At 41.7% G+C, this 27,395-nt stretch overlaps 1 protein-coding gene across 7 annotated transcripts in view; it reads left to right on the top strand.

The window, feature by feature from the left end:
- The window catches only part of pcnx1 (pecanex 1), a 35,631-nt gene that overhangs the window by 2,369 nt on the left and 5,867 nt on the right, over nucleotides 1-27,395 (top strand). For 3 of the 7 annotated variants that reach the window (XR_006100430.1, XM_042436912.1, XM_042436909.1), the window contains exons 3-29: nucleotides 2,283-2,388; nucleotides 4,664-4,700; nucleotides 5,574-5,639; nucleotides 5,743-7,467; nucleotides 9,725-9,914; nucleotides 12,222-12,415; nucleotides 14,035-14,128; nucleotides 14,533-14,590; nucleotides 15,243-15,475; nucleotides 16,727-16,880; nucleotides 17,168-17,200; nucleotides 18,965-19,136; nucleotides 20,330-20,440; nucleotides 20,650-20,741; nucleotides 21,458-21,567; nucleotides 22,012-22,117; nucleotides 22,320-22,412; nucleotides 22,606-22,756; nucleotides 23,093-23,234; nucleotides 23,479-23,656; nucleotides 23,925-24,033; nucleotides 24,359-24,488; nucleotides 24,583-24,641; nucleotides 24,870-25,085; nucleotides 25,978-26,231; nucleotides 26,314-26,544; nucleotides 27,056-27,156. Coding sequence is in view for 6 of the 7 variants with exons in the window: in XM_042436912.1 (XP_042292846.1) it covers nucleotides 2,283-2,388; nucleotides 4,664-4,700; nucleotides 5,574-5,639; nucleotides 5,743-7,467; nucleotides 9,725-9,914; nucleotides 12,222-12,415; nucleotides 14,035-14,128; nucleotides 14,533-14,590; nucleotides 15,243-15,475; nucleotides 16,727-16,880; nucleotides 17,168-17,200; nucleotides 18,965-19,136; nucleotides 20,330-20,440; nucleotides 20,650-20,741; nucleotides 21,458-21,567; nucleotides 22,012-22,117; nucleotides 22,320-22,412; nucleotides 22,606-22,756; nucleotides 23,093-23,234; nucleotides 23,479-23,656; nucleotides 23,925-24,033; nucleotides 24,359-24,488; nucleotides 24,583-24,641; nucleotides 24,870-25,085; nucleotides 25,978-26,231; nucleotides 26,314-26,544; nucleotides 27,056-27,156 (5,145 nt within the window). In the remaining variant the exon portion in view is untranslated. The remainder of the gene's footprint in view (nucleotides 1-2,282; nucleotides 2,389-4,663; nucleotides 4,701-5,573; nucleotides 5,640-5,742; nucleotides 7,468-9,724; nucleotides 9,915-12,221; nucleotides 12,416-14,034; nucleotides 14,129-14,532; nucleotides 14,591-15,242; nucleotides 15,476-16,726; nucleotides 16,881-17,167; nucleotides 17,201-18,964; nucleotides 19,137-20,329; nucleotides 20,441-20,649; nucleotides 20,742-21,457; nucleotides 21,568-22,011; nucleotides 22,118-22,319; nucleotides 22,413-22,605; nucleotides 22,757-23,092; nucleotides 23,235-23,478; nucleotides 23,657-23,924; nucleotides 24,034-24,358; nucleotides 24,489-24,582; nucleotides 24,642-24,869; nucleotides 25,086-25,977; nucleotides 26,232-26,313; nucleotides 26,545-27,055; nucleotides 27,157-27,395) is intronic. The other 4 variants (XM_042436911.1, XM_042436910.1, XM_042436914.1 and 1 more) reach the window with 4 other exon arrangements.

Below are 27,395 nucleotides of genomic sequence, written 5' to 3'. Positions count from 1 at the left end.
GAGATAAAAAGACAAAGACACTCCATGAGTGTGAACAACTAAACCGCTCAGATGATGAAGCAGATAAAGTACTCTGCAAAGGCTCTGTAGGAGTATTGTGTGTGAGGTAGAAGATGCTTTCTCATCATGACGTGTCACATGGTGTGTGATTGTGGAGTGAGTCAAGACTTTTAGAAGTGATGTAATCTGGAGTTGTCTATTAGCTCTGAGGTCAAAGGTCTAGTCCTCCAGCGGTGATGTGTAGACGAGACTCAGGCTACTACAAGGAGAATCAATAAATTGCCTCAAAGACTTCCAGACAGTTTAAGTCATGTCCAGCTGTAACAGCAGCAGATTTTTATTTTTACCTCATTTGACCTTGTATTTGGTAGACGTACAACTGATAGAGACAGAGGTTTGTAGGCTGGGTTCAAATGATGATATGATACAAGCCGAGCAATATGAACCACCAGGACACCCCAGAAAAATTACTTCTACAGTAATAACATTATTTTTCATTTGTTGTCAGTATGGTTTGTGCTGAGAAGTGTGTTGTGAAGCATTATTTTTAAATGCATTATAAGACTATTGACATTTATTTGTCACTTATTATGCACTGCAGCTCTTGGTACATGCTACGCAGAGCTTTACATTGTTAGAGTGGTGTTTAAGGTATCAGTATGCTCCAGCCGAAGTGCTAGAAAAACGGCCAAAACAGTTTCTGAAACCCTCTCCTTAACACAACTCTCCATTGTCAGAAGTCCAAGCATTTGTAATTTCCCAAAACCTGACAATCCATCATCACGCCCAGTTCACACGGCGATGAGACAGGTGTGTGGAGGTGAGAAAGAAGGCATTGTTTGACCTTCTCCCTCTCGCTCTTCTCTCACAACTCCTGGCATTTTTCGAGTCTTCAAAACGAGCGCAACTCTGTGAATGACTTCAGGAAAGATTGTTTTGTGTCTCGCCCCTCTCTATGTTGGCAGGCTTTTCACTCCTGCCTTCAAGTGTGGTCCATTTGGAACAGCTGTAAACACATTGTCCTTCTCTCGTGGGAACTAGTTCTTTCCGTGCCCGCCTTTTATACCTTGTTTGTGCATAGACACGTTAATATTAACTTATAAAAATAACACAGTAGAAGCTGTTATACCTCTAATACCGCAGATTCCTTCAGACTTTGGAGACTTTCTTAATGCACATACAGTTCAATATGCAACCTATTATTAAAGACAGGTGTGTTGACAGTGAAATATGCGCTAATTAATGCTTTATTTAGGGTAATTAATGACCTCATTAGCATGTGGGTTATTTTTAGTATAATGTTCAACTGCGGCGCCTCCTGTTTCATTTAACAAAAAAAATGAAACAATATTAAAGGATTACGCAAATTGAAAAAGCTTTATGTCATCCGTTACCAAGAAATAACGTGTATTGTAGCATCTTACAAAGAACAAAATAATGTGTTAAACTCTGACTCTGAATGCCAGTCCTCTGTCTCTTTTTTAATATAGAGGTTCAGCTCTCATTCAGAAGGAACAAAGCCAGTGAGGTTGCAGCATTTTCCTGCCCATGACTTGAAGAAGTGACTCATATTCACATTCCAGAGAGAGTGCTTAGCAGGACGCTGAGAGAGAGGAAAGGCAGCAAGAAGAATGAGAGCTCTTGACCACAGGGGCAGTTGCAGTCACAGCTTTGCCCGCACATCTGGAGTTACATTCCAGGTTGTTTGAGTTTACAGTAGAGCAGACAAGCCGAGCTGATGTTGATTAAGGTGTTTTTGCACCAACTCCCACTCATTTTCCTTTCACCGGTACTTTTTTCCAGTCTCCTTTCCCTTCGCGCTTTGTGTTGTAGTATAACTTGGAGTGTTTGATTTGTGGTTTGACCCGTTCTGAAACATTTTTGGCATATGGAAATGATTTATAGACAATCCCCTGCAAGTTGTTTGTTTCGACATACCAACTGGTTAAACAAGCACGTCCGGGCTAAATATAGGCCGAGAGAAAATTTACATGGAGGCTTTCATCTGTTTTTGCTCTTTCCGTTGAGTTTTAAAAAGGATGTAAAATACAGGCCTGCTTAATAAAGTTACGTGATGTGTTTTTCCCCTAGAATGAGTCAGGTTGGCTGAGCGAAAGGAAGGAGGTAAATGAGATGTTAAAGAGCCGACAGACAAACAAGCTGAACAGAATGGATGTCACATTTCACTCTGCGCCATCCATCCAGATTTAAGGGGAGGAATTGTGCTGTTCATGTGCTGGTAATACAAGTGTGTGTGTGTATGTGTTTGTCTGTCTGTACAGGGACCCTGGAGGGGGTATTGAGATGGCAGACTTTATCAGGCAAGAGACTCCGCCAGTCGACTGCAGTTCCAGAAACTCCTATATTGGGATGGAGTCTAACCAGCAGGTAAGCAGAGCACTGGTGTACTGCATACTGCATACCATAGTGAGACCAGTATAAGATGACTCTGATTATAAAACCCCCACCCCTACTTTTTTAGTAGGCAAATGCATGAATATAATAAAAGTAATCTAATTTTGATTTGACTCACTTAAAACCAAATACAGCAAACATGGAAAAACAGTACAGCCCCCTGGTATAATTCCATGTACCATCTCAGGTAAAATCAGCATTAACCAATCCATTAGTATACCGTATTAACCGACCATCATTTGCTCTATTCTACACAAATATGAAGAGGCAGGGAAAAAGACAGACAGGGACAGATACAGAGATACAAAAATAGTGTGTGTTGAATGCCAAATTACATTTCTGTAGGGCTGGGTAACAAGCATCTATTCACGTTAGCTCAATCGGTGCCAAATTTCACTACCTTGAGAGCGGGTTGTGTTGTGAATTCAAATAAATATTGATAGATTCATTATGAGCCTTTTAAAAAATCTCTCCTGGTTTACCACTTGTTGCAAGTGTACATCTGGGTGAGATAGAGTACATTAGAGAGGAAGAGAGAGAGCGAGACTACGTCACCCCTGCCCTGAACCTACAGCTTGTTCACGTCCAACACAGTCAGGACAATGACGAGCTGAAAATGGTCACAAGTGTCTTTTCCGCCATTTTTTCCCCTTTTTCCCAACCCTGCTAGTAACTAACCTCGATGCTACGACCCCTAGATCTTGGCAAGGATATCACATGTGCCTCCTCCGAGACACACACGACACGCTGTGTCCTGGTGACTGTGACAAGCTGGAGGTTGTAGGGACGGGTTTGGGAGGAGAGAGGGAGGTAGGGAGGGGTTTTATGTTGTGTGGTGTGTTACAACAAAACGTTATAAATAAACAACGATGTTGAAATTGAGAAGTTTGGACTTATTTTTTACAATTGAAATTACATTTTTGTTATTACAGAGAGAGTAAAATACCGAAAAATGGTACCGTTGGGTACTGGTAGCGGTTCAAATATAAACAGTATCCAACCCTACATTTATGGTTTGTCCTCAAATGTAAGACAACACCATTTTTTTCCAGATGTAATTTCCAGGAAAAAGAACATGATTTTATTACTGAGCCAACACTGTTTACTGTCAAAGTAATGTTTACGGTCACAATAAACAGTACATCTTGTCTGCACTAAAATGAAGTTCTATGACATGTCTGAAATTACTCACTGTTTACTACTGTATTATGCTGAAACGATTGATTGATTAGTACATGATTAGTACAAGACAGATGCCACACGCCACATGGCCACAACATCCGTTGATCGATTCCAGCAGCCGGCCTTTGTTGCCCCAATATCATTCCCCATCTCTCTGCTGTTGCTATAATAGAAAATGGAATAAAATGCCCCAAAACATGTACCACCAATTGTCACCAATTGAAAAATCGATAAAAATGGGTCATTTATCCAGAAAAAGATGTAAAGAATCTGCTGGTTGAAGCTACACAGTCTAACTGTCCTTTGACACACTATATATCACACCAGGCCAACACCTTAATGTTTCTGGTGGCTACAACCAATTTTTGTATCCACCTGTTTATTCAGAGCATTGTTCTGTATCACTACTTGTGTTACAAGTGATAAATGATCAATTAACTGCATCTTTCCACAAACAAGCATCAGGTCCTGAGCCTTGACAGCTTTTAGTCCTTTTTCCATTTTAGTGTAACGTGTACTGTCCTTACCAGTCCAGGGTGCACACATACAGCTAAGACAAACCTAAGGAGTAAAAGTTCAAGTTGAAAATTATCTTTTTGTATTATGGCTTGGTTTGAGGAAGGAGGTGTGTGTGTGTGTGTGTGTGTGTGTGTTTTAATTAGGCATGGTGCTCACATAGCTTGCTGTCAGCAGATATCTCCTCTTTAATATTCAAAGATATTTAGTTGTTTTATTCTGTGAGATATATTTAACCTCTGAATCCCCATGGGTGCCGTGTTCTGTGTCTTTGTACTGTGTCCTTGAGTCTCTAATCAGCCAGAACATGCTCAGCTGCTGTGTACCAAGTAGGAAGAGAAGCCAAAACTTTTCTCTCTGATGACAGTGAAGAGGCGCCGGCTGTTTGCAAGACACAAATCGTGTCTTCTTTGGAAGTTGTATTCAATAGTGATCACACGCCTTGTCAGTTCGCCTTCATGAATGATTTTACTTCAGAAATTACCTTTTGATAACCTGATGTTTTTCAAAAGATAAATGGCTTAACTTATCTTTTCATTCAAATTTTCAGATTGCGTCCAGCCATGGAAGAGCAACAGGAGCCAAAGGTAACTCTGACTACCTACTGCCTTGTCATGTATACTTAAATCATTTGCCAAATCCTTGTTCTCCCCACCTGTGTGACTCCACTGATTTTCAAAGTGAAATAATATTACTTGTTACAAGCACATTACAATTCAGTTAATGTTTTACAATAGTCTTGTGACCCTGTGTGATGCATTTTCCTTTTGCGGGATCACCACATCCCTGACCATGATCACCCCGGCTACGCAGGAGATGAGGTCTGACTCAGCACTACCGTGACCTCAACAGTCACGCTAAGATGAAGCAGCTTTAGACAGGCACTGCTGAGTTTGAAAAACAGAAATGCAATATGCCGTATGCATGAGAGTCATTCTCCAGGACTTTATTGAAATACTGAGAAGAAGACAAGAAGCAAACTGGGTCTGTTGTACTGAGGCAGCTGTGTTGTCTGAATAATTCAGTGAGTGTGTTCGATGCCGTTCTAATTAGCTGGTGGTTTGTGATGACAGGAAATGGTCTGAAGTTGAACAAAGGCTCTGCTGGGGTTTAGCTTTTTAATCTTCTCTTTAAGCGTTCCATCCACTCAGACTGTCCTTCACAAATTCCCAGGAAATCACGGTCACTCTAAAATAGAGTGTTGAGACACACTAATTGTAAAGAACACCATTCTGAACTGTTACATCTTTATTCAAATGTTATCTTAAACAGCCATTGGGACATTCGAGAAATCTTTTCTGGGCTTAGCTTTCTTCTTAGAAGTAGTGTTTCTGAGAAGAAGACAGGAATTTCTATTACTTAATCGTCTGTAGTGTGGGTGCCTAGAGATACTGGTTGTGAAAGTATTAATAATTGATTAAGCCTGTCATCTCTTAATTGCGTTCTTCCTATCTTTGCAGGAGATGTGGGAAAGACTTCAGATGACATCAGTTTGACTCTTGTAGAGAGCTGCAGTCATGATCATGGTACAAGCAAGCATGGCACTCACATGTAAACAAAAACCCTGCTTATGTGACTGGCTGTGACATTTCAATGCTCTCCTTAATATTTATCTTTGTATCCATTTAGATCTGCTATCAGACGCAAAGATGTACTGCCTTGTTCCCAATGACTCCTTCGCCTCCTTGCAGCCCTCAACCTCCTTGTGTCCTTCAGAACTGTCCAGAGAGCCTGCTGATCTCTGTAACTCTGCTGCTTATCACTTCAGCCTGTCACACTCTTCCTGTGACACCGAGGTGACCACTCATGCATCCATGCAATCTCAGACCTTTAGAAAGGAGCTCCGTTCTCGGGGCCTACCTCGGACTTCCAGCTCGGCGGGTTCTGCTTTTCCTGACCCGTGTCTACCAGACTTTGCTCTATACCCTCCACCAAGGAGAGGTGGCCTTGATCCTGTGTGTGAGCTGGAAACTGCCAGGCCACACAGGCCAGGGCTGTCTGACAGAGAGGGGACCGAGCGCCTTTACCAGCAGGACCAAGCTGTGGCCTCGACATCGGGAATAGAGTGCTATAGACACAAAGAACCACGCAGAGTAGCCCGCTCAGCCTCCAGGGAGGCTGGGGAAGGTAGCTCAGGTCTGTACCAGGTGGAGGTTGGTGGTAGTGGGAAAGGCTCTGGTAGAGGAGGAAAGTCCCACGGAGGGGAGCGCAGTGCTGACAGCCTACGGAGCCTGAGTACTCGTAGTAGTGGCTCAACTGAGAGCTACTGCAGCGGCACAGACAGGGACACCAACAGCACTGTCAGCAGCTTCCACAGTGAACAGACCAGCTCTACACATGTGGAGAGCCTGCTCTCACTTTCAGGGGATGAGCGTGTACGGGACAGAGGAGATACTGCGTCTGCTTCTGTAGACGGCAGGACTTCTAGCCTTGGCAGTATTAGCTCTCGAGGCCTCAGCAACCTACCTTCTAGGGAGGCCAATAAAAACCCTCATGCCAATGAACTGACTGCTAAACAACCTGCTGACACTCCGTCCTCAGCAGCCCAAGAGCTTGTAGAACCTAGCAGGTGCCAGGAAGAGCCTGGCATCAGGACCAGTGCTGATGGCTCTACTTGTGGAGTGGCCATCGAGCAGGAGCAGGTAAAAGACGACCAACCAAAGTCAGCCAACCTTGTTCAGAGGACTTCTTCCCTGTCAACAGGACGCAGTGGACGTCGACGGACTGGCAAGAAAAGGGCAAGTAGCTTTGATGCCAGCCGTCACCGGGACTACGTGTCATTGCGTGGTATGGCCAAGCCTTGTAGTGCTGTGTTTACTGGGGGTGGAGAGGAGGACTCCAGCGATCAGAGTGAACTCAGCTGCGCCTCCAGTCTCCACTCCACCCACCACCTAAGCACAGACAGCTCCTCTAGCACCACCTCCCGCTCCTGCCACTCACCAGAGGGCCGCTACAGGGCCCTGAAAGCCAAGCACACTGCAGCCAATGCAGCCTCCTCCTCCACAGTAAAAACTGCAGCAGGATCTGAGGCAGTAGTGCGAACTGGAGGGAAGCGGCGCACCTCTCGCCGTACCCCCAGCACAGGCAGTGCCAAAACGCATGCCAGAGTGTTGAGTTTGGACAGTGGCACGGCCGCCTGCCTTAATGACCCCAGCCGCCTGGGAGCTCCAGCTGGGCCTCGACCCCTTACCACCTCCAAATCGGACCTGGAAGCCAAAGAAGGGGAAGTCCTGGATGCGGCATCCCTACTGGGTCGGGCCTCCCAGCTGGAGTCAGTGACCCGCTCCAGAAACAGTCTGCCCAACCAGGCAGCCTTCACTGAGCCTCAGGATGCCACCGCTGCTTCCCTGCGGGGTATGTACCACACACAGCGCCCTAACATATTGAACACATGGCATTCTGTCTGGCTTACTGCTGGTGTTTGATTAATAGTTCACATTTTATGTTGTCAGTGTAGTGACTCTACAATACATCACAAGATTTTTTTATGTTAGTTTAACCCTGTTGTAATCCAGATGTAAAGCTGCTGATTACTCCAGTTGTCAGTTATCACGTGAACTGTATCATACTAATATGATCCCAGACAGAATATAGGCAGCATTATTAGTCTAGTTTTGTTATTTTTTGCTTGCTTTGCTGATAAGGTTTAGTTAAGTAAAAGTGAATGATGCTTTGTTTGTGTATTGGAAGCCATATATCATGCTCACTTCACTGGATAGCTGTTTTCTGGCCTATTAGCAGGGGCATAGTGGTAGGATTGACAACATCGAGACTGTGTTGGGTGTAGCCAGACAAAATTCTTGCTTTATTATTGCTTTTGTGTGTGTGTGTGTGTGTGTGTGTGTGTGTGTGTGTGTGTGTGTGTGTGTGTGTGTGTGTGGCTGCATAAGAGATGTTGTCTGTCTTGCTCATTCAGTGTAACCATGGTGAGTTTCCATGGAGTGACAATCCTGACCCAAGCATAATGTTCCTTGTGTATATCACCATTAGCATGATGGCACAGTGTGTGCTTTGTGCTGAGGTTAGACAAACAGCAGCTCTCTTATTAGTGTCATACACACTGAGTCTAATAGACATTCCCTCCCCCACATTCTTCAAACTTGCAGGATAATATCTTGTATTTTCACTGGGTTCCTGACTGTCTGGGTTCTTGTTCCTTTGACTTCTGTGTGTTGTGGACATGTTGTCATTGTGTTGATTGTCTCTACAGTGTACACCTCCTGGGATATACAGTATCAGAACCAGGATATGCTTGGACATGTCAACTGTTGGCAGGAAACCTTTCATAATTAGTGGTTAATTATCATTTGATCCCTGCTGTCTTGATTTTTATTAACCTGCTAGGTCAGTTTCACCTGGGTGAATTCATTCGCAATAAAATTGAGTGAGCAGTTGGTTAAATATTTTCCTTGACTGGACTTCAAGTTGTCAGTGGTGATTATTGGGAATTTGTTGGATTCTTCAGACCACTTGAAGACACCAATTTATTGCAGCACATCTATGTGTCTCTTCAGTAAAGAAGTAGCACAGTCTTTCTCATACATTTGTATGCTGTTTCACTTGTGCTAAATTTAACACACTCGAGTGTTTTACCACCACTTGTTGAAGTACGTGCAGTGGCTAACACTAGCTAAATTTAACTATACCTAGCCAACTTTAGCTAGAGTTTGCTGAGTCATTTTGCTGCCTTTTAATAGTCTCCTCTATTTGTGCTACTGTCATGCTACATTTTTAGCATGCCAGAGATAAACATGCCAGTGGGTTTTATCACAAGAGTAGAATAAAAAGTAAGCAAACCATATCTCACCATAACTGAACTTTGTCCCCTGTTTATGGTCTTGTTCTACTAGTGCACATTTTATGGATTTGCAAATTGCAGTCATGCCACACTACAGCTGTGAATGATGATGCAAAAATAATGATGATCCATAAGTATCTCAAATTTATTGCTCACTGTGTAGAGTAAACTATTAAATGTCTATTAAATACAGAGAGTTTCTATTATAGCAGTGAATGAGGTAGCGAGGGAGTGATTTTGGACACAGTCTAGAGGTCCATCCCAATACTCACACTTGCAGTCTTGAGCACTTAAGTGTCCGTTGAGTGTGTCTAATGTCGGAAAAATACCAACATGCAGTCCACTTAACCCACTCATGATGGTCTATTGCGCCACGTCATTCCAGACATGAAGAAGTTTATGACATGTTAGATTCTTGACATGCTACATACTGTCACCCATTGTGGGAAAAATATTATCTTGGGGGATTTTGCTTTTCATTTGATAGTAGCAGGAGAGATACTGACAGGAAGTGAGGGGGGGGGAGGGAGGGGCATGATATGCAATAAAGCAGCTGGAGTGGAATTGAGGATGTTATGTCAAACATCTCAACCACCAGGCCATCAGTACGTCCCACTTCAGTGTTGGTCTGTCAGTCATGTTGTAGCACCTGTCGTGTTTTCATTGGTTGCTCTCATTTTGGAGAGAACCTCTTCAGTAGGAAGTTGAAGCAGCAGATTTGGTTTTGTTAGTGAGTGTGCTTTGTTTTCAAAATGTAGCTGAGACCTAGGATAATATATGGAACTATCACCTCCTACATGTGTCCACATCAAGCTCTCAAACAAAGGAAACACATCCACGCTGACTGGCCAACCATGTTTTTCACCACGACAGCCCCAGGGAGCGAGGAGACGGTCATATTTCGGCGTGAACGTAGCACGTTTCGTCGGCAGGCGGTGCGGCGGCGGCACAACGCAGGGAGTAACCCCACACCTCCCACCTCTCTCATTGGATCTCCTCTCAGGTACGCCGTGCATGGAGCAGGGAATCGTTTTTTGTCGTTTTGTTGCCTGGTGTGAGCATGTTACCAGGTGGCGCCCTCTTCCTGCCCCACATCAACACCAATTTGCGTCTTCTGCTGTGCATGCTGGGACAGTGCAAGACAGCACGTATCACTGGATGGGTGTCTCTACTCTGCATGTGATGTCTTTCGTCCTCCTTTTCTCAAGACTTCACTTTTTCATGCTGTTATCATGCCATCTAATCTTTTAAATTCCCCATTTTGTTTACGGATCAAAGAATGGAGTCCTTACAAACTTAAAGGCACAAAGCCACAAGGTCTGACTAATCTACTTGGCTGACATACCGTCTCCTCTCAGAACTGTGCATGATTTCAATAATACAGACATCCTGCTGTATCACTCTGCTTTGCTCTTTTTTAAAGAGAAATAAAGATGATATTGGTAATTGTAAAAATCAAAGGTTTAAGTTGGCTGCCGTCAGGAATTTATACTGAACTATATACTAATATACTGTGTTTTTATTAATAGATTTGAAGATCCCGGCTTTTTCCATTTTAAACCGTGTGTCAGTAATTCACAGCAGGAGGATATTTTTAAATTTGCACTCTTTCGTTTTTTTCTTTTTAACATAAATTTTCACATACAGCACCAGTCAAAAGTTTGGACACACTTTCTCATTCAAGTGAATGGAAAAGTCTTAAACTTTCCCACAGTGTCCCAACTTTCCCACAGTGTCAAACTTTGGACCGGTGCTATATATATACAACGTTCTGATTTGTTTTAATGGGCGCATCACGTCTCACCGCACTGTTTTAGAGTTGTGTCAAATTGTGCGTGTTTCTAACCTTTTATGTGGGATCTAACCTTGAAAACTAAAGTCCATGTTTGGCAGAGTTGTATTTTAATCCCTACTGTCCAAGATGACAGTGACCTGGCATGATTGACTACTGCCCTGCAGAATACAAATGAACTGTCACTCCTGAGATTGTAGGTTTATTAGAGAGACCGTGCCGTAACTGGAAGGTCACAGGTTCTCTCATCGCAACAGCTTGTATGTTCCTTCTGTTAATTTAGCAAAGCATAAAATCCCTCAGAGGTATATCTCAAAAAGCGACTGTATTACTGCGTGTAATGTTGCAATTTAAGTACTGTTAACACTACAATAAAACGTGTAAAGCTGAATGTTTTTGTTCCACTGGCCTTATGCTGTGGATGGACATCATGCTCCTGTGACGTCTGAACAGTATAACTCCCCCGGTTCTGTTGTACAAATGCCAACAGTTTTTCACCTCTAGCCAAGGCTCTACGTCTTCCTGCATCCATCTTGCAAGGTCACATTTCCAAATGCTGAGCCTTGAAAAATGTTAAGCAAGGAAAACAAGTGAGCAGCCTGCCAGGGGTCAATAAACTTGCAAAATACAAAATCGTTCCCTCTTCCACCGATCCCTCCACCCTCTCATGTCCCTTCACTCCAAATAGTTTTTTGACTTTCTCAGTGCTGCATCAGACATCGTAAGCTATGTCAAAGGCAAGATAATTTACTGATTACTGAAAATATGGTGATTAATATAAAGATAGAGGAGGAGGGCTGTAGTTTTCTTAATTCAGTCATCAACAAGTGTGGTTTTATTGCCTCACTGACAATGATCCAGCATGCTGTATCCTGAGGGTACATAAACCCCAGGTAGATTTCCCTATGAGCAGGTTTTAGTCAAAAGGATGGAGAGCTAAGTCACAATGACTTTGCTTTATAGATTTTAGAAGTCTCAGGAAAGACTTTCCAGTAAAGGCTTTTCACTTAATGCCACATATCCTATCCATTTCTGGTGCTATCATGGAGGTCTACCTGAACTGTGCAAATAATTTTAAATGTGGAACATGAAAAAGAAAAGAAAGCTATAAAGATTGTTAAGATGTGTTTAGATAATATGTCTGTTGCCCCTTGCCTCTGTTCCAGATCACAAAATGTCTAAAGCAACATGGTGATGATTGGATACTAATGACATGATACAAATCGGATGAAATAGTGACGAGATTATATATTTGTTGACAGAAGTTACACAGAAATTCACAATAATATCTAATTTTCAGTCAGTCAACAACTGTTCAGCCATTTTTGCTCTGCAGTAGGGGACCTCCACTATGGCAACCAGAATATGCATCACATCACCTGAAATCCCACTATTGTGAAATTACCTGTCTCATCTCCCCTTCCCTGTGCTGATGTTATATATCAACAGTACCCCCCCCCCCCCCCCCCGGTCTCCACCACTTCTCATTTCCTCCCCTTCTCCCTTCTCCTCCAACAGTCTTCAGGAGGCTCTCAGCCAGGCCTCCCAGCCTTCTACTTCCCAGGTGAAAAGTCAGCCGTCTAGAACCCCGTCCCAGGTGACCGTGCTGAGCGCAAGCGCCTCCCTGCTGGCCAGGAATGGAAGCACACACCTGGAGGGTTCTCAGGACAAGGCCTCAACGGTTGGCACTACCAGCTTGCAGGATGACTTCGGTAGGGAGCGCATGAAGAGAGCTGACATGTTAAGAAAATTGGAATTTCCCAGGGAACAGTGCTGGATTGGTAGTTTGTGGGGAAGTGGATCTGTATGACACATTGGAATTTTGCATTGTCTTTTGGTTTATTGTTTTGGTTTCATATGCTTTGGTAAGAAAGTTGCTACAGTGGATTTGATGGTTTGGAACTGCTTGAACAGAGCCAGTCAGATATGACTGCTGCAGTCAGTCATAGCAGAGCTCTATTATCCACGGCCGGTGGACTGTTGCAATCAGTCAAAGCCAAGCTCAATTATCTATGCTCCATTTATCTCTGTCTGTGATATTGTATCTGTAGCCAATAGTTGACCTCACTTGGATGTGCATGTTACCCTTTGGTCATAGCCTTCCCACACCCTGCGCTGAACAGAGTGTTACTACTGATTTCTGTTTACGCCTACACATAAATACAAATGTTCACTGATCTTTAGGACATCAATGAACATAATGATGGTTGAAAAAAATAGAGATTTTTGTACAAGTTGTTTTTGCCCGTCCTCTGAACTAGTGGTAAATGGATTACTACTCTCTTTATGTGACTCAGAGCAGATTGCTATTAGAAGAAAGCTGGTGGCCTGAGTGTGTGTTTCTGTGTTTGTAATTTCAGAGCATTAATAATTCTTGTTTTTATCCACATATGATTTCACTACTTGGACAGTTTCTTGCGTTTACTTGCTCCCCTGATGTCAGTGTGATTGTGAGAACTCTGCACTAGAGATGTGAGTTTCCTAAGCATCTGTGTGCAGTTGCATGAAGCATCTTAAGAAAATATTTTCCTTTGTAGTTGTCTGAAGATTTCTTCAGAGAAAGGTATTGCGCAAATTTAACTAAGGTCATATCCTTATCAAATATCCTTAAATAAATAGCATTTTATCTCGAAGTGCATTTCAAGGCTCAAAGGAATTCCTGAAATTTTCTCTTGCACAAGCCTCCCTGGAAAAAAAAAACATGGAATTTCTATTTTTCTAACTGACAAACTGGAGGAAAATGTACCATAAAAGTTTTGAGACAGAGGACAACCCTAGGGATACTCGATCTATTTTTGTTGCTATATTTGTTGCTTAAGTTTGGGCAATACTTACTGTTGCAGCACTCATAAGTACAGTATTTTGAAAAAGGAAAAACTAACACTGTAAGAGAAACTATACGTCACTTAAGTTATTCTCGTAATCTGTGATGTAGTGTTTGTAAGATCTGTGGACATACTTAAAATAAGCCTTTCTATCAGATGGTTTATGAGCTTCATGGCTACTACATTTATATTCAGGTTTCATATCTCATCTCAGGAATAGTTTGCAGTAAAGCTCCACTGAAGCAACAGAAGCACAATGGAAACAACCTGACTGCTTTTCAGGACAAGCAGGAAATGACTGACTTGCTTATAGCCTCTTTGGGAGGACGCACATTCACTCAGTAATCTCATTATCTCAGATGAACACAGTAATATTACCGAAGCCATCTAATTCCCTTCATGTAAACATCAAGTTCAATTAAATTATTCCCACGGACAAAGTCAGGCTTTGCTAATGATTTCTGAGGACTCACTGTGCTTCTTTCTCTCTTTTGTGTGTTTTTCAGGAAAACTCACTCCCTCCTTGTATGAGGCTGGCGGGTGTGACATGTCCTTGGTCAATTTTGAACCTGCAACCAGACGAGCCTCCAATAACGTATGGTTAGTGTCAAACTGAGAATTAATCTCATTTGTTTTCATATAATAAAATACACCATCTGGCTGCTGTTAGGAGCTTGTTGTGTTTCTAATCACTTACAGTAGCTATGTCTGCAGAATTTAAAAAAAAAAAAAAGATATTTAAATTTTATGTTGTTCTCAACTGGGAACAGATTATTTCATCACTGATGCGTGTCATTTTTTGTTGAGATAGTGTCCCCTTTTTACAGAACTGTAGCTTTAAACAAAACATAATTGTAAAACCGTACCATACAAAAGCAAAGCAAATAGCCGATTGGTTGTTTAGTTTTAGGTCATCAGGAAATTAAGCATGATTTAATACAGTAAGTGCATCAGATGCTTTTCCCTCATCAGTGTTCTCATTTTGTCTGATGATGCCCCTGCAGGGACACCGACTCCCACCTCTCCAGTTCTACCTCAGTTCGCTTCTACCCTCATGACCTGGTGAGTATCCAACCAGTGAGCTGCTGCTGTTGTGTGTAAAGTGTGTGAGAGACAGAGTGAGCTAGACTTGCAGAGAGACTGAAGACTGACAGACTGTGACAGAAGCATGCATTCACATGCAGAAAATGTTTTTCTTCATCTCCTGACTCAATCTGTTTGCATATTATTTTTGGTACTCTGCACTATGCATTCATGTTCATGACTGTGTTTTTTAATAGTTTTTTTTCTTGTGTTGGCTGTTCTCCTCTCCCTCTTCTTGCCCATACATCAAAAACAAATTATATTATACTAATTTTAAAATCACTACACTGGCTACCAGTTTGCCCCTTAACCATATTTGAACGTTTATTGGATTTCAAAGCCCTTTGCAGCCTGGCACCTACAGACTGATATGCTTGTTCTACATGAGCAAGAATGATGTCTTTAATCATCTGGTGCTGGCTTATTAACCAGTTCTGCAATGAGAATCCAGATGGCTGGGAGTGGGTGGAGTGGCAGTGGTGCAGTCGTTTTTCTGTGTTTATCTGTTTCTATCTCTTTTTACTGTTCTTTTTAAAAATCAGGTTTGTAAAGTACTTTGAACTGTATCATTGTACAAAATGCAGCATGAATACCTTTGACTTGACTCTACCTAGCTCTGACTGTGAGACAGTTCTCCCTCCCTCAGATCCGTCTGAACCGTCTGCTGACGATGGACCCAGAGCTGCTGGAGCAGCAGGATGGAGATCTGAGTCCAGAGCTTCAGGATGCGCCGCCGGGCCAAGAGGACTCTGCAGCCACCACTGCTGCTGGCAAAGCCAGGCAGTACTATCGCTTGTGGCTTCTGCCCTACCTGTGGGTCGGACTGCACTTTGACCGGCTCACCCTGCTGGCACTGTTTGACAGGTACGGCAAGGAAGGCATCATTTACCGCCTTGTTTGATACTTGTGTTGACAGATTATGCAATTTGTGGCTCCAAGTGGGAGATATTATAGCCAACAAAAACAACATCCATGCACCCTACTTGTAATTTTCAAGTTTCCAAACTTCAACACTATATTTCATTTTCCTTTGGCCATGATCAGCAAGTTTTCTACTCTTGTAATTATACCTGATGAAAATGACAAGATGAAACTCATTAACTAAACATTAGTATTCAGCTCTGAGTTTAAAAAGCACAAATGGGAGATTCAACAGAAAAAAATGCTGAGATTTTACCAAACTTCTCAGTGTGTTTTCTGCTGTATCTCAGGCATGTTTATGGCATCCAGGGTCATGTATGTAGGGATTAGCCTTTTACCGATCAACTGTGGAGTACTACAAGGTTCCACCCTAGGCCCTATTAAAATCTTTTTTTCTATATCTGCTGCCATTTTACTCATAATACATACCAGTACATAATACAGTACCAGTCAAACTGTATATAATATAACTTCTCATCTTCTCAATGTTATGCTACATGCAGCTACATGTGACATGCAATAATATAATTGAATTTGTTTAGTGGATATCTGCAGCAGTCTAACCAACATCTGTGGACCTGTGGCTGTTCTCAGATGTAAATAGTAAATACTAATGGGAGGAATGTGGTTGTCAGTTTTCATTCTGGCTTTAAATTTGATAAGGAAGTCAACCCTGCTGTTCAGTGTTTTTTTTTTATTTCTTCTTGTCTTGATTACTGTAATTCTCTTTATGTGGGAGCCCCATAGCCAGTCAGCCTTATCAGGCCTGCAGCTCATCCAAAATGCAGCTGCAAGGCTCCTCGCTGGCACCAAGAGGAAAGACCATATCTACCATAAATGGATTTTAAACTTCTTAAGTTTAAAGCACTGCGTGGATTGATGCCAGTTCTCCAGACTCTGACACAGTTTTCCCTTCTCTATTAGATCATCCCCTTTGTAAATGCAGTCTTAACACCCATTTTTAGAAGTACTTTTGAGTCTCACTATCACAACCACATGATTGCTTATATGCTCTCTATATTATTGAAGATGTTTCTGTACAATACACTTTTTTTTTCTCTCTCTTTTACCTCTCTTGTCATTAGCTGATGTTTTTCGAATCTGATTGAGATATCAAACATGAAGGAAATTTAATCTTATGTTCAAGAACTTTTGTATGTACTCTTGGGCTGACTTTTCTCCATTGTGTTACAGGAACCGTGAGGTTTTAGAGAATGTGCTGGCGGTAGTGCTGGCTGTCCTGGTGGCCTTCCTGGGTTCAGTGCTGCTGGTCAACGGCTTCTTCACTGACATCTGGGTCTTTCAGTTCTGCCTCGTCATTGCAAGTTGCCAGTATTCCTTACTAAAGGTGAGCACTTGAGTTAAGACCACAACATGGTCAGACCTGACCTTAAAAGTGAAACAGAGAACCACTGTTGCAAAGAAGCAGTTTAATGTTTTTACCAGACACATGATAGCAGTTTTTCAAAGTTTGGTATGCCTTAAAGGGAATTCACAATGCTAATGACTCAAACATTATTTTGCACTTTATTTCTTCTGAACTGCCAGTAAAGAAGTAGTACAGTGGCTTTGTTAGAGGTATTCCAAGGCATCAACATTAATAATGAATTCACCTTTGTCTTTTTTTATTGGCAGAGTGTTCAACCAGACTCCTCTTCCCCTCGACATGTAAGTAATTAAAACTTATAAATCACTTTTATCTCTTTGACACTTTTGGGGCCATTTAATCCTGAAGTTTTCAGTCCTGAAAACCTTAAGTCTCAACAGCGAGTGCTTTTTAATAATACACCAAACACTCCTTGAGCAACTACTTTGTTAGAATTACAACAGAAAAGCAACTGTTGTATCTGGTGACAGAAACAAAGTCAGTCAGTAACTGGTCTTTTTCTATCATGCCATGAGCAACCACAGTCTGATTTCATGCTACAAATGGCGCAAGTTTTCCACACAACAGCAGGACACAGTTAAAGGAGTTGGTTACTTTACTGAGAAGTTAATCTAACAGAATATTTAAAACCGATGGAGCTGTCAAAAATGCTGAAATGTGTTGTTTTGCAGAGACATTTTTGACAAACGATTGCTGTCAGTGCTAACCGCTGTGACAAATGCGTTGTTTTTTCTGTGACTGCTTCATGATAAGAAACACCTTGTGTTTTACCAACTGAACTCTTTGATGCTGCAGCAGTCTGAAATTTGGGGTTTGCATCAGCAGTAGCTTCACACAGCTCTGATACAGTGTTAGAAGGCTGATATCAATGACATAAAATTTGAAAAAAGTAACAATGGATTTACATGAATGTAATGTTTTGAATTGCTATTGCTGAAAAAAAATTGGTTTATAGGATTTTAACTGTAAAGTATCCACAATTTGAGAGTTTTTTAGTGAGAAGATGCTCATATCTTGAGTGATGATTATTAAATGCCTGGTTAACCTACAGAGTAAACAAACAATAGTAAGGAGTACAGAATGTTAGAAAAAAACACTAACAGAAACCAGAAAAACCCTTTAAACCACAGTGAGGGTAGAGAAATAAAGAACCAATTTCCTTTAATCTATGATATGACCAATAGTTTTTCTTCAGTATTTTTCTTTTTGTGTTGTGGTTCTTGAAAATGATGTTTCTTTTCCCCCGCGAGTCTCTGTGTTCCTCCCTCCCTTGCGTCAGTAGCCTGCTCTGAAACGGTGTCTTTTATTAATGCAGCTCCTACTCAGCTGCAGGCACAAGCTTTAAATAGCTGGCCAGAGTTTAGACCACAGCTCGCTCTCTTGCTATTTGTCTGTATCTCCCTTTCTCTCCCTCTGTTTCCTCCTCACCCCCCTTGTCTTTTCCATCTCCTTCACCTCATCTAACCTCAAAGATTCCTTCCCTTCCCTTTTCATGATATTGTTGACACATTTTGAGAAAACCTGGTTTATTTAATCTGATTGTTGGTGCGTAAACTGTCAGTTTTCCCTCCGGTGAAAAAGCAGGGCAGCACGTAGCCTCTTGGGTTGAAACCTGCACGCTGCAGACATGCATTCTCTCTCTCTCTCTCCTGTGAAACCTTACTCTCGATGCTATTTCTGTTTATACCTGTGTCACTGTCCCCCTGGGCTCATATGACACTTATACTAATGAATTAATCCTTTATTTAGCAATAATGCCTCATTAGAATGATGGTTTTATTGAATTTTGCAATTAATGTAATTTGTTGTATGCTTTAATCTACAGTGTAACAAGAGGGCACACATTTTAAAGGCTTAAAGGGAATGGACTAAAATATATAAATGAAGAAATGTTAATTGCAGTTTGATGTTTTCCATCTTGGGAACTTTTTCGTTATTTAAATGCACATAGTTGCATGCTCTGAACATTGAGTCGTACTGGACCACAATAAGAAAATCCAGCTTCTTTAATGAACCATTATAACATCCTACCTTTGTCCCTTCAGGGCCATAATCGTATCATAGCATACAGCCGGCCTGTCTACTTCTGCCTGTGCTGTGGCCTCATTTGGCTGCTCCACTACGGCAGTCTGAGGATCACTTCATCTCGCATAACCCTGTACGGAGTCGCACTCACCAGCTCCCTGGTACTCGCCTCTGCCAGGGACCTTGTCATAGGTAAGGCCAAAGAAAGCAGATATCATTTATGTACAGTAATAATAATGACAATCTATATTTGTGTGGTGCTTTTCATTGATTGGGACAGTACAAAGAAGAATTCTAAAGTGATGGGACACAGAAAGACCACGTCATGCAGACCACTTCATGCAGAAATGCAACTTTCTGTGTCAGTGAAGTAGCAAGAAGAAATTCAACAGGAAAGTTGTTCCAAAGTTTGGGAGCCTCTCCTTTTAGTTTTAATTCTAGGTCGGGGGATTGCTTGCAGAGTTTTGGTGCAGGATCTGAGGTTGAGTGCAGGTAGAAATTTATGGGCACAGAAGCTCACAAATTCATGCCGGAGCCAGACTTTGACATGCTGTAAATGTAACGAGGAAAACTTTAAAATCAGTTCTAAAAAAAGAAGTTCTAATGTGGGTGATCTCTCTTACTTGTTCTAGTTAAGAGTCTGGCTGCATCATTCTGTAGAAGTGGGAGATGTGAGTGGGTTAGTTTGATTATTGTTACGATTATCAGTTCTGCGAATGACAAATTCAGGCAGAAAGTCACAGAATGCTATAAAAGACTAATACGAAGTTGATAAAAACAGGACTGCACCACTTTATTAACATGACAATGAAAAGTAAGATTAGGATCAAAGATAACTATTTGAGGATGCCAGGTTATCAAATGTATCATAGTTTAAACAGTAATTTAGCTGGAGATTTGTTGTACCACGTTTTTTAGATAGGAAATTACTTTAATAATGATTAAAAAAACACACAAAAGATACATGAGATAATCCATCCCTACACTTTAGATTGTTTGCCCTGAGACTTGCAACACATGAGACAAATTGAGCTCCGGTTGCGTGGGTCACAAAGTGCAATATGTACAAGAGCCACAATCTCTCTACTAAAAGCGATGCTTATTTGCTTAGAGAATATTAAAACTGCCTCTCACCAAACAGCAATCAACAGTAATTGCTGCAGTTGCCCTGGAGACGTGCCAGCGTGCACTAATATGAACCGATAATACGCGTCGCTCCCTGTCAAAGATGCATAAACACTAAATCATTGTCATCTGCATGATCTGAAGCCCGATGTCCAGGAAAAATATGGAATTATAACATGAAAAATGTTTCTCTAAAAGTCTATGATTTATTTCATCACACTGACAATACTGTCACCTCTTGTGTGTTTGCCTCCCTGCAGTCTTCACTCTGTGTTTTCCCATCATCTTCTTCGTGGGGCTGCTGCCACAAGTCAACACGTTCGTCATGTATCTCTTTGAGCAGCTGGACATCCATGTGTTCGGGGGCAACGGTGAGTGACTTGTAGATGCACAGCAGCATCTCCGCAGGGGTGACCTCTACTGAACGAGGCAATAGCGGCTCATGCACACTTGCTTTTATATATATTATGATACGACAGGCTTCATAAAGAGGACAAAGTGCTGATTTGCATTCTGCCTGGCCTAGCGTCTGTCGAGTTGAGTGGTCTCATTGCTGACATCCTCTCTGTGCTCTGTGCAGCCTCCACAAGCCTTCTGTCAGCGCTGTACAGCGTCCTGCGCAGCATCGTCACCGTCGCTCTGCTTTATGGCTTCTGCTACGGAGCTCTGAAGGTGAGAGCAAATCCTTTCTAGCTTTCTAAATCTAATCTAGATGCAAAATAACTGTAATCAAAAAGTAACGTGATGACAGAAATACAATCGAAATGAACTATACGGCTGTCCTCTACAGCAAGTATTTTAACCGTCACCTCAGTTGCAGATTATAATACCTCATCAATATAGAAACATTAAATATTAAGATGTTTGAAGACAGTGACACGCAGCGAAAAAAGCCTCAGTATTGTTGTTTTAATGATGTGTTGCCGAAAAATATTCTTGGCAGAGAATAACAGTTGTTTTTTTCTTTCTTCCGATTGTATTTGCTGTTCTTTTGAGTGTTGCCAACAGTTTATTACAAAACATATTCTATAGCTCCTTACCATCAAATCCTGGCTGCATCTGTTAATCAATCATATCTGCCTTAATTTAAGATTTCTTTAATAATGTAAACAAAACCTCAGCTGTCCAAATTTTTGTAGATTCATGTTTAGTTACCACTGTTTCCCAAAGCAAATATTAAAAAGCACACATACAGTCTATAACATTACTAAATACAGTGATCACACACTTTTAGGAAACTGTTAAATCTCATCAGGTCTTGTACAGTGATGCTCTGTAAACTATTAATATATCTTAACCATCAGCAAAATAACTGAATTTATGGTGGAAAAATAAATTCACATTCACATATTTAAATATTAAACATGTTAAAATCTTCTCATTCTCAGGAGACCTGGGAGCCTCACCACATCCCCGTGTTATTCTCCGTTTTCTGCGGCCTCTTGGTGGCAGTGTCTTACCACCTGAGCCGGCAAAGCGGCGACCCCTCTGTCCTCATGTAAGTCACCGGTCACGCACGATAGACCTCAGTCAGAAAGTCTTTGTAATGTCTGAGTTTTAGTGACCCACATAGAAATAGATATTAAAGTGAGCTTCAAATACTTGCCACCAAGTCACATGTGGTGAACTCACCCATCTGGCATTTAAATAGGCAAAAACAGGCCATCAGAAGTATTTTCCATTACTGCTTGACCCATGCTTGTGAGAGAGAAAGCCATAATAAAGAATAATCTGTGACTTTTCTCATACATATGCTGTGGATTATCTCAGACAGGGATTTTCTAAGCTTTTCAAAAATGCCTAGTTCAGATAGCTTGACACTGCTTCACACAATGGTTGTAGTGTTAACACTGGGTGATTATACGTTCCCTCTGAGATAAAACACTCCTAGGAGATTCATGTTATTTGAACCAGCTAATATTTTTTGCTTGTTGCTTTACAGCTCGCTGATACAGACTAAGCTTTTACCCAATTTAAAAGACAAGAACCCAGAGGACCCTCTTTCAGAAGTACAGGACCCTCTGCCAGAGAAGCTGAGGGCCTCAGTGGTGAGTTAAACGTTCATCATTCAACTAAATGAAGCCAAGACTTCTGTCAGTAATTTTATTGGAACAAGGATCGTCATCTGATCATATTACATTTGTTAAAGCTGCTGGCTTCTCCACGGTTGTAATTTTCAACATGAACTCTTTTAATGGAGATTTTTTTGTCTTTATTTCTGAACTCAATCTTTGTTTTTTGAACACGTAGAATGAACGTCTGCAGTCTGACCTGATCGTCTGTGTGGTCATCGCTGTCCTTTACTTCGCCATCCATGTCAGCACGGTGTTTATAGCGCTGCAGGTACAGTAAATATTTACTAATGAAAGGCTGATCTCTGTCATTTCATCATATGTTTCAGCCCTAAAGAAAAGAGTAAATGTTACAAACAAATGCTCACATACATGGTATTTTTTTAAAGGTGGTCTTTGCATATCGAGTATCTGTCCGTACAAACGTATAAGGATTCATTTCCTGCGTCTCTCTGCTCCCTCAGCCTTTCCTGAGTTATGTCCTGTATGCTCTGTTGGGGACGGTGGGGTTGCTCACCCACTACCTGCTGCCTCAAGTCCGCAAGCAGCTGCCCTGGTACTGCTTCTCTCACCCTCTGCTCAAAACGAAGGAATACTATCAGTTTGAAGTCAGGGGTAAGTACTCTGCATCCCATGTAGAGACAGAAACATGGCTCTCTGGGTCACTGCTTTGTTCTAAATCACACCTAAAGAAATCTAAGAACTATTTATTATGTTAGGAAACTTTTAAATTCCTGTGCAGACAAGAGTTTGTGTGTTTATACTTGCAAATGTAAAGTAGAGACAATTACTTTGATGTTCTGTCAGTTGCAAATATGAACAAAGCAAATGCACAATATTTTTCTTCTAGTCTTTGTTTTTTGATGAATTCTGTATAGTTTTGTGTCTCTTAACCGTGCTGCTGTGTCTTATAACGATGTTGACAAGCTTCACCTGTCTCTCTCTTGTCAGATGCGGCTCATGTGATGTGGTTCGAAAAGCTTCACGTGTGGCTGCTGTTCGTGGAAAAGAATGTCCTCTATCCACTCGTCATCCTTAACGAGCTGAGCGGCAGCGCCAGAGAGCTCGCCAGTCCAAAGAAACTTGACACAGAGTGAGAATTCTTAAGATATTCGAAGATCTTTGTCTCATTTCCCTCCAATGTCACCCTTTGTTCATTTAATCTACCCCCATCATGTTCTTCACTAGCAAACCTCACCTCACCTGATTGTTACGTAATCGTTTCAATAATCCAAAAACATAAGATCATAATGATTTAAAGGTTTTTATGCTTAACTGGTTTTATAATATTTATATCGAAAGCAAAAACCATCATGTCTCTCTAAATGTTCCTCCAGGGTCGGCGCTCTGATGATCACAGTGGCGGGCCTGAAGCTACTTCGTTCCTCCTACAGCAGTCCCACCTACCAGTACGTAACGATCCTCTTCACCGTCCTCTTCTTCACCTTCGACTACCGTCATCTGTCAGAGACGCTGCTGCTCGACCTCTTCCTCATGTCCATCGTTTTCAGCAAGGTGAGAGGAATATATAATGAGTTTTACAGCCTTTTTTCTGGTCTGATTCTGTAGAAGAGACAGATGTTTAAGGTCTAAGAGCAAAATATTGTAATAATCATTAGAATTTAATACATACTGATCAGTTATTTTTCTACTGGTCAGGGCAAAGTGTAGCAATATATTTATTATGCAATTTAAGTGTTTTGTTGTTGAGAACTTTAGTTGTTTATATTTATGCAGTTATCAGCTCGTTTTTTTATGCGCTGTTCTTTTTTTTTTTTTACAGATGTGGGAGCTGTTCTACAAGCTGCACTTTGTCTACACCTACATCGCCCCCTGGCAGATCACATGGGGGTCGGCCTTCCACGCCTTTGCTCAGCCCTTTGCTGTGCCTCGTATCCTTTCATTGCTGTCCTTTATCATGAGTTATACACTGAGTCACCAGTTTCTCAGGTACACCTGTACCACAACAGCACGGTTGTAAAGCTCATAATGTTCTGTTGTTGTTGTAACTCTGGTTTGTGGAGGTGTTGAGTCAACTCAGTGGTGATTTTTGATTCAGTGTTTTGCTCCTCTCGTGTATGGAAATGCTCTCAAAAGTGTATCTTAATGAATGGTGTTTCATGAAGCTCATTCTAAAAACAAAGAGAGCAAATTCTATGTACTTTATAGCAAAATGTGAATATTTTTCAAGTGATCCTTGACTTCAGCCCCCTGCAGACTCTGCTATGCTGTTTGTCCAGGCTGTAGTGTCTACAATCTTCTCCACTCCCCTCAACCCATTCCTGGGCAGTGCCATCTTCATCACCTCCTACGTCCGCCCTGTCAAGTTCTGGGAAAGAGATTACAAGTATGGAAAAATAAGTCAAAATCCCGTTTTAATTTTCAAATCTCAAACTGACTATTTCTGTGAATTCGCCTCTGAAACTTTTCTCTTTATGCAGCACCAAAAGAGTGGATCACTCTAACACCCGGCTGGCCTCTCAGCTGGACAGAAATCCAGGTGAGGGCATAAAAAATTTTAATTTGATGATGTGATGCAGCTGCCTTTCATTCATGCAAATTGGAAGAATCTAAAGCATCTCAATTAGGAAAATGGGACGCTATTATCTAAGTTGTACTTAACGATTTAGGCTAGAAGAACACATCTACACCTCTATCCCAGTGATGTCAGTGATTTAAAAATGCTTCGTTCCCTTTTTCCCCCCGTCATTCATCTTTCTCTCCTCAGGCTCTGATGACAACAATTTGAACTCGATCTTCTACGAGCACCTTACCCGCTCCCTGCAGCACAGCCTGTGTGGAGACCTCCTCCTGGGCCGCTGGGGCAACTTCAGCACCGGTGACTGCTTCATCCTGGCCTCCGACTACCTGAACGCTCTGGTGCACCTTATAGAGATCGGCAACGGCCTGGTCACCTTTCAGCTGCGAGGGCTGGAGTTCAGAGGTGAGAAGGTCCACGTGTCGCACTTGTGAAGAAAATGGCACCAAATCTGTCTGGAATTTGGTTGAAATTGACTTCGACTGGAGCCACTTTAGCTACTAATGAATGAATGTGTGGTGGTTTAAGACATGTATATACAGTATGTGTTAAAAGAGGAGAGTCTTACTGGCTTTATTATATCCTAAAGTCATTAATAAATCAAGTTGTTTTTGTGGTTTAGTGAATAACTTTTAAGTATTTGAAAATAAGGTCAGTATACTCTTTTTTTTTTCTATAATTTCCAGCTTTAGTCTCCAAGTCTGATTTGTCTTGATTTAATAAACTCCAGCCCCAGTATTTTTTTCTTGACAGGTTAAATTAAACCCCAACAATCAAAAAAAATAAGTATTTGAGCTAAGTCTGGACTTAGAAGATAGAGTGAATGATGATTATTAACCAGCTGCCCAGAATTTCCATTCGAGAAATGAGCATTCCACCATATTAATCAGTCCAGTCGTGCTTTATCTTCCTGTTGAACAGACCTGTGTGTGTGTGTGTGTGTGCGTGTGTGTGCTTTATCAGTATGACTTTGTGTAATTCATAGTGCTGCTGTACAACAAACCTGCTGAAAATGGAACGCATGTGATACGCATTTTACAGAATCAGAAACACTCTTCAAAACATGATACATCATCATCAGTCTGTCAACAACTTCACAACTTTCAGTGTTGAAAATATAAACTGTATTACAGCAGCAATATCTTTTTATACTTCTGTCTGTCAACGTGGTATTAAACAGATTCAGACGAGTGAAATTCTTGGGCAGAGTTCTCGATCTCCCTCGGTTTGTTTCAGTAAGCTACACATTTTACAGAACTGTCCTGGCGACTCTGAACATGTTGATTTCACTCGACAGGAACTTACTGCCAGCAGAGGGAAGTGGAGGCCATCACCGAGGGCGTGGAGGAAGACGAGGGCTGCTGTTGCTGTGAGCCGGGCCACCTTCCTCATATTCTGTCCTTTAACGCCGCCTTCGGACAGCGCTGGCTGGCCTGGGAGGTACTGGTCACCAAGTATGTACTGGAGGGCTACAGCATCACCGACAACAGCGCAGCCTCCATGCTGCAGGTGTTCGATCTACGACGCATCCTCACCACCTACTACGTCAAGGTTTGTTTAAGAGGAGGTCTAACATTTTAAACGTTATATGATTTCTATATGTTCTAAATACATCGCTCCTTCCTGGTCTCAGGGTATCATCTACTATGTGATCGCTTCCCCCAAACTGGAGGAGTGGCTGGCTAATGAGACCATGAAAGACGGCCTGCGGGGTTGCGGGGAGAGGAACTACGTCGACCTGGATCCTACCTTCAATCCCAACATCGACGAGGACTACGACCATCGGCTCGCAGGCATCTCTAGAGACAGTTTCTGTGCAGTCTACCTGGGCTGGATCCAGTACTGCAACTCTCGACGTGCCAAGGTAATGGTCCTTGACGTTTGTTTTTTATGAGGCTGAGTGATAATGATGGGAGGCATTTAGCTTCAGTGTTTGAATGTCTTGGGTCTGACAGACAACACTCATTCAGCTGTATAGAAGGTTGGAGGGATTATGTTTGCACTGTGTTTTGGCAAAAGTGTAAATAAATTACAGGCTTGACAAGAGTGTTACAATTGATGCTCAAAGTTCAAAAACCTGTGAAAACAAGCAACACTACACAGCAGTTTGATTTTGATGAAATATTAAGGTATGATTGGGATGATCTTGTTACTTCCCCAAGAAGTGCTGCACTCATATCATTTGTTGTCAGGTGACATGTTTTTAATAAGTGAAGAAAGGTAATGGAAATGTCAGGGTTAAGGGTTGAGTTTACACCCATAATAAATAAAATGTTTTACAATATTACAAAAGTTTTGTAGGTCAAAGTTGGCGCTAATTGGAATTTGATTGAGGTTTCATGCGTATTTCTTCCGTCTCTGCTCTGTGTTTGTAGCCGCTGGACAGTGAGAAAGACTCGCCTCTGGTGCTGCTGTGCTTCGGCCTGTGTGTGCTGGGAAGGAGAGCTCTGGGAACAGCAGCCCATCATATGTCCAGGTTATCTAGTAATCCTCATTATAATAAGTTAACGATTTAAAATGTGTCAAGGACCGACGAAGGGTTTGTGTATGGAGGCCAAACAACCTGATGTGAAACGGAACAAGGATTTCTTTTAACTTTCAAAAGAATAAATAAAGCATCATGTATAAGCCAAGTAATTAAAAAAGCCAAACATCTGTGCCTTTTAATAGATATATACATGCATGCATATGTATACACATTAGGTGTCTCTGTAT

The sequence above is a fragment of the Thunnus maccoyii genome, chromosome 16, assembly GCF_910596095.1.
Source record: "Thunnus maccoyii chromosome 16, fThuMac1.1, whole genome shotgun sequence".
NCBI lineage: Eukaryota > Metazoa > Chordata > Actinopteri > Scombriformes > Scombridae > Thunnus > Thunnus maccoyii.
This window is presented reverse-complemented; position numbering and strand designations above follow the sequence as displayed.